We start from the raw sequence: 13,183 nt of genomic DNA, 5'->3' as shown, positions 1-13,183 counted from the left end.
TAATTTGATTACTTTATAAGATTTTACATATGATTGTTATATGGAGATACAAAAATATCCTGAAAAATATCCCTACTAATATTGTCAAGTTGATTTAAAAAATAAAGCTCAACCCTAATGTGCATTCATTTTGCTGTGGAAAGGGTATTAAATTTTCTCTGTCAAGGTCTTAAAAAGCATTACATTTGATTTCAAAAAGTGTGCAGCAACTCTGATTGATCTTCTCATCTAACTGTCCACCAGGAAGCAAATACACCTAATTCCCAAAAATGAAATTTAAACAAATTAAAGCAAAGTATGTAACAAATTAAATACATCATGACATATACATATAAACATATAAATGAAGGTCTGCTACATTCAAGCCCTTGCCAAACGAGTCCACACAATACTGATTAAGACTATCATCGCCATGTAAATCTCTGTATTTCACAGTATACCCGAGTTTTTAAATCTGGTGTCTGTGGTGACATTCCCACACTGGCGGACCAGTAGCAATGTGTTTTATGTCAAACAGCAATGATTGGTTTGCCAGAGCTGAAGAGGGGAGCAACAGTAGCAACCGAGTAGGCTACAGCAGCTAGGGGTATGGCAGAGCCTACGGCAGAAAAACCTATAAAGCGTCCAAGTACACCTGTAGGCATACGTCATAAGCATGCGTCAAAAGTGTTTGCGTAATTACTCTCACTGCCAGAAGGGGGAAACAAAAGTTCTGCACTGCAGGTTTAAATATTAATTAAAAGACATTAAAAAGACATTTGCCAATAAATATAGGCATAGAGATGTGAGCAGCTCCAGCAAAAATTTACCAGGTGCATAAAGATGAAAGAGGGAAAAACAGCCGGATCCAGTGGATAATGAGTGTAAGAATCACTTCTATCAGTCTGACTCCATGTTTTCTTCTTCTAGGACTTGGAATCAAAGATCATGATGTGAAGTCAGATGGTGGTGGACCTGGCAGCCCCAGTAGGGCGGAGATATACCAGCAGCAGGTTCTTTCTGAGCGTGCACGGGTCCAGGGCCGCCGATCATCCCTCTTCCTGTCTGTGGAAGGGGCGGGGTCAGACAATCAGGCACCACCCCTCTTGACTCAGAGCCATTCAATGGATGACCTTGGGGAGCTTCCCCCTCCTGCTCCAGTCCTTTCGCCTTCACCAACACCTCACACCTTCCTCCACCCGCTGACAGGGAAACCTCTAGGTTGGTCTAACTCTAATGTGATCTCTCAAGTTGTCTACTGGAAAAGACTAAAGCATGAATAACTTTCTCCAATCACAGAATGATAAAAATCTAATGATAAAGATTACATTTTGAAACAGTATGAAGTTGATAAAACAGGACTGTGCTAATTTATTATCATCAAGTAAGATTGGAATCAAAGACAACTGTTGCATTTCTGGGCCCAGGCTTGACAGAATGTGTCAGGTTGTCAAACTGATCATTAAATTGTGATTAGTTCAATGACCCAAGGAGGACTACTTTTGCTTTTCATTGAGTTGGAAGAAGTTATTAGACATCCAACATTTGATATCAGCTGGACAGTTCTTTCAGTTCTTGATATGTAAAGTAGCATGTCATCGGCATAGCAGTGAAAAGAAATGTTATGATTACATATTAGTAATCCTAATGAAAGCATGTAGATACACAATAGAGCAGACCTAAGAGAGTGCCTCGAGGTATTTCCCAAAATCAAAGAGGATCTAGGGCAGAGCCTTGAGGTACTCCACAAAATACAAAGGGACCTAGGAAAGAACCTTGATGTACTCCACAGAATTCAGGAGGACCTAGGACAGAGCCTTGAGGTACTTCCCAAACTAGAAGAGGACCTAAGACACAGCCTTGAGGTACTTCCGAAAATAGTAAGGGACCTAGGGCAGAGCCTTGAGGTATTCCACAAAATACAAGGGGACCTAGGGTAGAGCCTTGAGGTATTCCACAAAATACAAGGGGACCTAGGGTAGAGCCTTGAGGTATTCCACAAAATACAAGGGGACCTAGGGTAGAGCCTTGAGGTATTCCACAAAATACAAGGGGACCTAGGGTAGAGCCTTGAGGTATTCCACAAAATAAAAAGGGACCTAGGACAGAACCTTGATATACTCGCCAAAATAGAAAGGGACCTAGGACAGAGCCTTGAGGTAGTCCACAGTTTAGGCAGTAGATAATGAGCAACAGTAAAGTGTCTGTTGGAGAGGTAGAATATAATCCACCCAAGAGCAGTATCTGTAATTACAACAATATGATGAAATATTAAAATCCACCCACAATAGAACTATATTAACCATCTCTTCTCTCCTCAGACCCCTCATCTCCACTTGCCCTGGCTCTTGCTGCACGAGAACGAGCGCTCACAGCCCGCACGCCTAGTCCCGAGCCTCGAACTAAACATGCGTCCGCCTCAACCACACCTATCCCCACTCCGGCTGCAAGTCCTGAGGGCAGGCACAAGCGCACCCCTATCACCACCCCGCACAGCAGCCCCGAACCACGATCCAAACGCACCACCCCTCAGACGAGCCCCGAGCAGCGAACAAAGCGCACCACTCCTCAGACCAGCCCGGAGCTGAGGCATAAACGCATAACCCCACCCCTATTCCCTGATGGACAGGTGGAGCGACCAGAAACAGAGGGAGGAGTGACATCACCCGCTGCCCCCTCCCCTGAGCGCTGGAGACCTGTCCCCTTGTCAACCCTGGCCAATGAGAGCCACCCTTCTCTGATTGACAGACGCAAAAGCCTCACAGTGGGCAGCTCAGAGGAGGAGGGTGGGGCTTATACAGTGACACTCCCACCAGCATTACTGTCATCCAGTGATGAGGAAACTAGAGAGGAGCTGCGCAGAATCGGCCTGGTGGCTCCGCCCCCTGCCTTCGCCAGTCCTCCTGCTCTTCCTCCACCATCCTCCCTCACCTTGTTGCCACGGCGAGGTGGGGAGGGAGGGGGAGGGGAGAGTGGTCCTGACTCCCTGGGTAGACGAGATGACGAGGAAGGAGGTGACGAGCGGCTTCATGATAGCTCCTCCTCACCCAGCTCGCTCCCTCCCTCTATCACCCTGGCTTCCCCTCCTGCTCCATCCTCTCCCTCCTCACCTCCTGCTCACCCTTCCCCCTCCCCTGCATCCACATCCCCATCAGGCCTTAAGCCCCGCCTTCGTTCACCTATTGGCCGGGGCCGCTCGGCACTTAGGGACCCACTGCTGAAACAATCATCGGACAGCGAGCTCCTCCCCTCTGCTGCATCCTCCTCCTCCCCCTCCTCTCCACTGTCCTCCTCCCCCACCAGTGGGCGGCAGCCACGCTATTTGTTCCAGAGGAGGTCCAAGCTGTGGGGAGGCGGGGATGACCGTGGCGAGGAGCGGCGGGGCTTCAGCCCAGAGGATGGAATAGGCCGTCCATCAGCGCTTGGAGGTCAGGGGTCGGGGTCAGCTGTGGATCTGACTAGCCGATCGGCTTCAGCACTGGAGCTGAGTGGCAGGGCAGGATCTGGACTGGATCTTGCTAATCGGCTGCAGCTGCTGAACAAGGACAGTCACTCTCTGGGGGAGGAACCGAGTCCCCTTGACCCGGGCCGGAGGTCACCAGTAGGAGGTGCCAGGTACATCAAAATTGCTTTTATACTGTAAATACTGCAGTACTACTGACCTGATAGCCCTACTGTGTGTGTCTTGGTGTGGGGTGTAACAGTATCTGTTATTTGTGTTGTTCCAGATGTGTGGACAGTGGGGAGAGTAAATCGTAGGTTTTTATCTCTGGTAAACATTTCTCGTTATTGCTGAGATGATTTTCATTAGCTAACAGCTAACTAACGTGCATCTACTTCGCAGATGACTAACTACTAAATATCTGAAATTCTTCATTCCACCCATCTTTTGAATAAAACTTTGGAACTGACATTTTCTAAACTTATCCAATCATAGCTTAGCAACCGTGAGAAAGCCTGTCAAGCTAAAGCCAAAAACACAAGAGCAACTATGTAAGGAAATAATTAAACAGTATGTTTATCTGCTCTAATGTAGGCTGCAAACAGTAGCATTACCGCTAATTAGCTTACTGTAAAAATAAAACACATTGTTTTGAAATATAAACAATAACACACTAATCTAACCTCTTTGTTGCTTGTCAAAGTATATTTCTCAGTGGTAAATATTCAAACAGGATTTAATAGTATGATTGACATAGTAGCAACACTGCAACACAAAATCAATGCCGTGTATATTTCTTCTATATGGATCATCAACTGGTGAGGATGTTGACTTTCTGTCTGGAACATAAAACTTAGCCTTGTTCTTTTAGCATTAACTTATTTCATCTAACTTATGTCTCATTTAAAAAACGAGTCGGAAAAATCAATGGTCTCCTACTAGAAATGAGAAGCAGCTTTTGTCTATTTCTGTCTGAAATCAAGAAACCTATGTTTCAAAAATTACTATGAATTTGAAGGTGTAAATCTGCGACCGTCACTGTAAAACTGCATGTGTGCCATGCAAAACTGAAAAGCTTCAGAGGGGCAGCAGCAGTAACTAAGGGGAGCTGGGCTTAGCAACCAGTAAACTAAAGAATTCATGTAAATGCATCAACTGATAACTGACAATTGTATTAATGATGATGTTTCATGTGTTGTAGGTTGTTCTCCAGTCTAGGTGAACTCCACACCATCTCCCAGCGAGGATATGGCGCCAGCTACACAGTCCGACCAGGAAGTCGCTACCCTGTCACCCGCCGGAGCCCCTCCCCCTCTCCCTCCCCCTCTGATAGGTCAATAGGGCTTCCCTCTTCCCCCGCCCCCTGCTCTGAAAGGCCAGATCTGAGCTCGGGTCGTGGTCTAACCATCCTGAAGTCGTCTAGTCTCAGTCTCCCCTCTGAACCAAAGGAGGTTCGGTTTGTGATGCGAAGTGCCAGCGCACGAACCAGGTCCCGTTCACCCTCACCTTCACCCCACGCCTCCCCGTGCCCCTCCCCAGTCCTCAGCGGGCCCCTGTTGGCCCTTCGGCCATGGAGGCAGCGGCCCCTCAACCTGTGGAATAAATATGATGTGGGTGACTGGCTGGAGAGTGTGGGTCTGGCTGAACATCGCCAGCGCTTCCAGGAGCACGAGATCGAAGGCTCCCATCTCCCCGCCCTCACCAAGGAGGACTACGTGGAGCTGGGCGTCACCAGACTGGGACACCGAATCAACATCGAGAGGGCACTCAGACAGCTGCTGGATGGTTCCACTTGACCCCTCACCTCTGACCATTCACCTCTAGACATCCTGAACTGTGACCTCATAACCCCTGACCTCTGGTCAGACACTAGGCCATCTCTTTGACTAGGATATCTTATCAATGACTGAATCTTTAGACCTTTTTACCAACGTGGAGCCCAGCTCTCTGAGTAATCTCAGTGTCATTTTGGCTTATCAGCTCTTTGATCAACTCAGTGTTGTGAAGCAGGACGACTGGTAGCACTGAGCTCTGAGTCCCGTACGTAGCTTTAGTGTCATTTTAGACGTCCAATATTTAGTTTTACGTCTGTTCATGTCAGTAAATACCCAGTCAACGTCAAAGTTGTCATTCATTTCAAAATAGAATAATAGTTGAACACAATTCCTTTTAGTGTTATCTTAGTTGCTGCTGGCAGAACACATGCCTTTTCATTGGACAGGGCTTTCATAGCAAAAACAAAAGTTCAACATTGCCAATGCAGAGATTGGCTACCTTTTCTTGGGCAGCCATGCAAACCAGGTTTTGCGGCCAAAATTGTACTAAACTGGCACTAAATACGCTGGCTTCCAAACAATTTGTAGGAATAAATCCCATCTTAGCACAAAATATGACATTTTCAGAGACAGATGACACAACACTTTTAGGGCTACAACCGAGTTTCACTGTTGATTAATCTGACAACTATTTTCTTGATTAATAATTAAGTCTATAAAATGTCAAAAAATTGTGAAAGATGCCAACACAATCCTAAAACAATAAGTTTACTATCACTATTACTAAGAAAAGTAATAACATTTGGAAAGCTGGAAGCAGTGGAGTTTTGGCATTTTTGTAGCCCAAAAATGACAATTTAGTATTAAAACATCTGTCAATGGACTAGTGGATTAATGGACTCAAATTCATGTTCTACTCTCCATTTAATCTCCATCTAATTTGTGTCCATTCCCTGACAAACTGGATGGAATGGCCGCAGTTGCTTACATTTGGTACTTTTCCCAAATATGGACGTAGTATAAGCTAATAAAACTAACTGGATTTTACATGTTTTTTTCTGTGTATTCTAATCTGGATCACCAGAAAATAGAATATCCAGAAAAGGAATATGAGTTTTGACTTTTTATTACGAGTGCCTGCTAAAGTAGTTAATACCATCCACACAGTGTTCCAAAGAATTGCATTAGCTTACAGCATACTCAGCTAAGTACAGCTGGAAGCTCTTCTGCCAGTCTCGACAGGTGAAAAGACGATCAAAGAGCTGATTTGACAAACTGACCACAAACATTATGAGACGGGTTCTTTTCCTTGTGCCATTCTGCTTCCCCAGACGAGTTTAGCAGGACTTTTGCTAGCGGACCTGGACGATTAGCGAGCTGCCGGGAGTCTCTGCTTTGACAACAGGAGATCAGCTGAGGATATGTCTCAGTCCTTTTCAGAAAAGTTCTTGTGACTTAGCATTTTTATCAAATATCACTCATAAAGAATTTGTGTTAATTTTGAGTTCATATCTTAATGCCGATCATTTAGAATTTATGAATAACAAGTAATAATAATGTGGTGGTGATGACTTACAGAGTTTATATTGTTTGGAAATGATTTTGAGTTTCTTATGATTTGACAATGAGTTGAGTTTCAAGGTCATTTCGGTGATGTTTTGGAATTCATAATGATTTGTCAATGAGTGTGACTTTGTGCTGATGTGCTGTGTGTTTCAGGGAGAGCTGCAGCAGAGCTCCAACTGTAAACCTCTCTGGTTTCTAACCTGCTTATCGAGGGCTTACTGTACATGGTGCTATCTGTTTAAAGCCATCTGTACAGAAAATACCTTTCTCCTTCCCCTCCTATACCTTCCTCACACTGACACCATAAACTTTTAGGTTAACCCCCTTAACTCTAGTGTGTTATTCCTAAATTAACCAATCAAGTGTGGCTGTACTTGCTATATCTTTGCAGTAACCATAATCAGGAACAGGCCATATATGGAGTTTCCTCCCTGCCATAAAGGGGATTTAAACCCTGCCATATGTGGAGTTTCCTCCAGACCATATAGAGTTTCCCTGAGGCCATATATAGTTTTAAAAAGGCCATAAATTGAGTTGCCAAACTTAATAATTGTTCATTCATGTAAAGTCACTAAATTTATGAATTAAAGAGCGGTCACACTGAAATTTGTTCAAAATGAGACCTCCCTCTCTCTAGTTGCGATTGATTCTGCCCTCTTAGCTTCACGTAGACTTCAATCTGATTAAAGTTTGACATGCAAAATTTCAGGGTGATTTCTATCCAATTAAAAAGAATGAGTGGCATTGATTGTTTATATAACTTTTATAAATCACTGCACAGTGAAATACAAGTAGCAGAGAAGGAGGGATATGCTTTATTCCAAGAGATTAATGACGATAAAGTGTTTGATAAGAAGGTATATATTTCAGTTTGGGAAATGCTATTGCTGACGCACTTTATGCTTAAAATGCTGCCCACGCTGTTTCCTGTCGAGCCAGCTTTGCGCCACAGCACGCAAGTAAATTTCACCTTTGCAAAATCCAGTATGACCGCACCATTTCCAATATTGGTGGGCAAAACCATCCCTGCATTAACCATCTTACTCAGAGACAGATGAGAAGACTTGTGTGTACAGTAACAGAGATGGGTCCTAAACTTATTTAGCCTAGCCTAGCACAAAGACATACATGGATGTAAAGGGCAACTGCCAGTCTAGCTCTATCAATAGTGAAAAAATACAACTTCCAACAACTCCAAAGATGGGTTAGGGACTTGTATGCTATATCTTGCAGAGTTTAGTTGACACAGTAGGGGCAGAGCTCAAAACCCAACATGAGGACAATGCTAGCTGCTGCTAAAACCACACTGTCTCATTTTTATTTTATTGTCTACACTTGTACAATAAACAATTTAAAATACAACAAGACATCTCCGGAGTCGCTGGAAGGTGTATTTGTTTCACTTTTTTCCCCTCAAATTTGAATTGGGAATCCGCGGTAATGACATATCAGGAACTGTTAGCTTTAATAGTGCTTTTAGCGATTTTCTAAATGAGGCATGTTGCCACAACTCGTCTTTTCTCAATATTTTCATACAATTTGTCATCAAATTTGATACAGCTACATAATTTACTTGATATGTTAGTGTCTCCTCTTCAATCCCCCTCTGAAGCACAAACAACGTTCCAGTGCCTGACTCCACAAGAACAAATCTACTACGTTGTTTATGACTTAAGTATCTAAACAAAGGCAAAGCCGCCAATCATGATTTATACAAGTTTACCATGATGATGACTACAGAGGTATAGAATGTATAGTCTATGTACAGCACATTGCAGTAGACTATAGAATCTGTGTAATATATATTATGTTAGAATAATGTAGCTATATAGTGTAATATATATAAAGTATAGTAGATTTTAAAATTTACAACAGTAATATTTTGGTAAGTTGTAGTCTATGAAGTCTTTATCCATATGTGATATTCAGCCTTTATAAACAGTTACACATCAGCTGTTAATCAGACTTATGCCATCTCTAAACAATCTACACATATCAAAACATCAACAGTGAACTACAAGGACACTCTAGAATTTGGGGGCACTATGGCAAAATCAAGAGAGTGTATCTTTAAAGAGTAACTTAACACTAAATTCACTTTGAGTTAATAAATTATACAAAGTCACTTAAGTATCAATTGGTTTTTTTCCAAGTCTATAGTGTTCATTGCATTAACAGTTGTTTGCCCTTTTTTCCAGAAAATCCAAGTAATTCTGTCTTTTAGAGTGGTGGTTCCCAACAAAATGAGTCCACGTACGACCCCCAGTCATCAGTTGCATATGTTTACCATTTGTAATGTTTAAAAAGATAAGAGGTAAAACTTCACGTCCCATAAGTACAAGGCAACATAATGTTACACTTCAATCAAATGCCGCGTTCACACTATGTTGGATGGATGGGAAGGATCATAAAGATTCACATGTTGAGGACTTTCAAGCGTTCACGTCCTCTGACAACTCAGGAAGGTTATATAATAACGGAATTGGTTGTATGAGGGTTTAAAATACTTTGCATTGACAAAATTACATTATATCCATTAAATTTGTGTTTAATTACACTGAATGACAGACTTTTGCTGACATGAGGCGTCCATGTGTGCTTGGTTTCCAGACACTTGTGTTTAATTACGTGCCAAGTTGGATATATCAGAGTTTTTTTGATAAATCAGTTTCACAGTCATAATTACGACTTGGAAGTTGACATGAATGTTATTTAAAAGTCCAATATAACTGGACGCAGCATGAGCAATAAATCAGTTTGTATGAAGTTATGTTAGTCCACTTCTGAAGGCAAAAGGGTTTCTACTTGTTTTGAATTGCCACATCCAAAGACGGGGCCAAAAATCCTGCCATCTGGTGAGGAACAAAACATGATGAATCATATGTAGACAAGTTCAAATCCTGGAACTTTGCATACTTGGCCAATCAGTGCATAAAGTTGTTGTGCTAGTAGGATTGTCAGTTACATAAATGGAAAAAAAATAGTCGGATGTAGCCTCAACCCCCAAATTAAAACATTGTAAGAAAATAGAAGAAAATCTGTTAACACAAACCTTTCCAGTAATTCATCTGTAAAACTAACCATCCTCGTTTCACAGGTAAAGAGGGAGCATCTGCTGTGTAGCTGTTTACATCAGTGAATATCACATTTATCATATAAATACTGTATATCTGTGTAGTATATATTATAATAGACTATAGTCTACTGTACAGAGTCATCAGCTCCATGTAGACCACAGAATGAGACGTGGGCTGTCACTTTCTCTGCAGTGGAACAATAAAAATCAGGTTGGATGTAGATCAATGATGAGGTCTGTGTGACCTCTGACCTCAGGTCCCCAATGGGAATCCCTCTGTACGCTAATATACCAGACATGAGGTCATTTACTTATTATAAGATTTCTCAGCCAATCAGAAAAATAACCTGATGTTGAAATATCATCAGTGACATGATGATTAAGTATATCAGTGGTATTCTCCCACTTTATACATTTTAACCCAAATGTTCACCTTCTGTCACCAGTCAAACTAGTTTCAGCTGACACTAGAAGATAATTTAGAAGTTTACATGACCACATGAACCTTAATTGTTAAATCTGAAGCCATTTGGATGAAAACGTGTCCTGTCCTGTCTTGTCTTTTGAGTCTCATTTTAGACAAGTTTTAGCCTGGTTTTCCCCATCCATTTTTCCAAGTTCTTGGACACAGGAGTGATTTTTTTGGCCATCTTTCCTACTTAGAAATTTTAACCCGTTTCAACACAGTCCCACAACTTGAAACCTTGTTAGTCACACATTCTGACACAAGCAAATGTCTGTCCAGCATAGCTAACATCTGCCAGCTTGCTACATTAACTAACATGCTATCAACTGTTACAATCGTGTTCCAGTCCCAACTGTCCAGTTATCACAGCAAAGAATACAACTGGTGATAATCTATATTTTCTTTATTGTCAACAAATCCCATGAAAAGACCAAAATCCAACAATGTGTCAGTCTGTCTCTCAATGCTTTGACTTCCCTACCCTGTCTATTGCTCTTAGCCCCAAACCTATTTCAACTGAGGCCATAAATCTTTTAAAAAAAAACAACAAAAAAAACAGCCCACAAATAGTTTAATTTTTTTTAAAGTTCCTAAAACAGCTGGCCAATGTAGTTTTAAACAACAAACAGGAGGAAATAGTGCATTTTGGGGGACTACAGCTAGTAAATGTTAGCCTGTTAGCTCCATACCAGCTCCCTTTTTTTGATTTGATAAGCCTCCGATGTATAATTGTGATAACGCTCCATAAGGTGTCCAGTTAAAGTCTGAGAGTTTCTTCTCGCCTAATAAAATAGACATGTGGCTAATTAGAAAGTTATAATGGACTGAATGATGGAGACAAAATGGCTGCTCAAGAATATTAGAGAAGACCAACATGGCGACCAGGAGAGAACCAAGACAATTGTATAAAAAGATGGAATAAAGGGCCAAAATTGGCTGCCACTGGATATTTTAATGGGCTGTATCTGAAATTGCTCCCTTGTTCACTCATTCACTGCTCCCTATACAATAAACAATCAATACTTTACTCAATAGTGAGCAACAAATTGAGATTTCATGCACTTCCTGATTGTCATTTCTTGTCATCATTTGCGCATCTATAAAAATGCGACGCCACAAGGCTACTTTTTTGTTAATTTGGTAAAATTTTTGAGGGCACTGCGCAGATAAATTTACGCCCAGAATTTGGACACTCAAATAAAATGGTGACAGTAAATACAGATTACTTTATAGCAACTAGGGAGTGATTTTGGATACAGCCATAGTGTCGTAAAGAAACTATGACTTCACCATGGTAACCCCTCAGCTTCCTGCTGATTGGCTGAGAATTCTGGCTTTCTAACCTGTGTGAAACCTTCCTCCTCCTCCTCCTCCTCCTCCTCCTGATATTCACCTGGTTATAATGGTTTTATGGTTTTCCTCCTCCTTTCTAGCTTCCTCTTTTTACAGTATGTTTGTAGTTTCTTCTGGAGTGAGTGGCGTGTGTGTACTTGTAGTTTTTTCTTCCCTTTTCTAAAGACTAAAGAGCACACAATTACAACTGATGAGCTCTGCAACGCAACAGATTGTAATCTTTATAATAAACTGTCATTTATTACAAAGAGAACACTCTGCCTTCATGTGTGGTTCTTTCAGTCAGTTTTTAATCACCTCTGAACTTGATTGCCCACAAAAAGCTTAAAAAAAAACAGGTTAATGACTGACGAGTTTAACCTCAGTTCACAGATAATAAAACCTTCTCAGGACTTGCATTCACAGGGAATGACCACACACTCCTAAATCACTGAATAACAGACTTCAGTTGTGCACACAGTATAATTATTTATTATCCCAAGTTGTAAAAATAGACTTGAAATCACTGAACTATGATGCTAAAGAGACACACAGACATGTGAGCTGCAGCCTCTCAGGTGAGCTCTGATGTCGTAGTGAAAAATGTAGCAATAAGTTCTGGAGATGAAGGAAAAATACAAATAGAAGTTTTTAAGATGACTTAAAGAGGTTTGAGCATCACTGTGTGTCTGTCATGAAACTCTTCTGTCACCCAAATCTGCAAAATGAAAGGACAGAATCTCAGGTGAGGTCTGAAAACCTGAAAGCAGCACATTACCTAGAGGTTTCTACACATTTATTGTGACAGTCTATGATATGTTCATTTTAAATATTAATTTTGGTCTCAGATTTATAGGTAAGTAGTCTATCAATAAAATAAAATTAAAAAAAATCATGATACAAGTCCAGTTTCAGGCAAGTCAGCAAATGCATATTCAGTGAAGTAAACATTTTGCGCACACACACACACACGTGCCTATGAAAGAGTCATAAAGAGCAAGTACACGTACACAATTATTTTGGCTGTTCAAAAAAAAAAAGAAAAAAAAAAAAAAAAAAAAAAAAAAAGTGCTTACCAAAAAAACCAAAGCTAAGCCATTGCCTTGAGGAAATGAAAATATTGGTATTTCCTGGCAATGGTGTAACGATGACTAGTGTGTCACAATAACACTGGAAAATCCACAAAATTGCATCAGAGTGTTCGAGAAAAACAGCCTGTTAGGAAAATGTGTTAACTTTTGGATTTTATAAGAAAAATTATATTACATAACGTTTCTCCCGGTTGAATCTCTACTTTCTTGCAAACTCTCGTAAATTGAACCAACTTTGGTGCCTGAGAGCAGCTGAAGTGTTGATATCTTTAAACATAAACTTCAAACCTTCCTCTTTAGCCTGGCTTTTGATTAAGAAATGATTTTATTAGACAAACTTTATTTTATTCACTTATTTTATTGTATTTGAGTTATAAAATTTTATTTGATATTTTTTCCTCTTATCAATTTTATTTGTCTTTGTTTTTATCTATTTTATCTAGTTCTTTAATCCAA

The 13,183-nt window shown here is 41.0% G+C and overlaps 1 protein-coding gene across 6 annotated transcripts in view; it reads left to right on the top strand.

Moving 5' to 3' along the window:
- shank3b (SH3 and multiple ankyrin repeat domains 3b) overlaps positions 1–11,910 on the top strand; it is a 64,112-nt gene extending 52,202 nt beyond the window's left edge. For 3 of the 6 annotated variants that reach the window (XM_042402703.1, XM_042402704.1, XM_042402702.1), the window contains exons 24-27: positions 910–1,200; positions 2,301–3,594; positions 3,708–3,734; positions 4,623–11,910. In XM_042402703.1, coding sequence (XP_042258637.1) covers positions 910–1,200; positions 2,301–3,594; positions 3,708–3,734; positions 4,623–5,217 — 2,207 coding nt within the window. In that variant the 3' untranslated portion in view covers positions 5,218–11,910. Of the gene's footprint in view, positions 1–909; positions 1,201–2,300; positions 3,595–3,707; positions 3,752–4,622 lie in introns of all 6 variants that reach the window. The other 3 variants (XM_042402707.1, XM_042402705.1, XM_042402706.1) reach the window with 2 other exon arrangements.
- Positions 11,911–13,183: the final 1,273 nt, after the last annotated feature.

Source organism: Thunnus maccoyii, chromosome 23, assembly GCF_910596095.1.
Source record: "Thunnus maccoyii chromosome 23, fThuMac1.1, whole genome shotgun sequence".
NCBI classification, from domain to species: domain Eukaryota; kingdom Metazoa; phylum Chordata; class Actinopteri; order Scombriformes; family Scombridae; genus Thunnus; species Thunnus maccoyii.
This window is presented reverse-complemented; position numbering and strand designations above follow the sequence as displayed.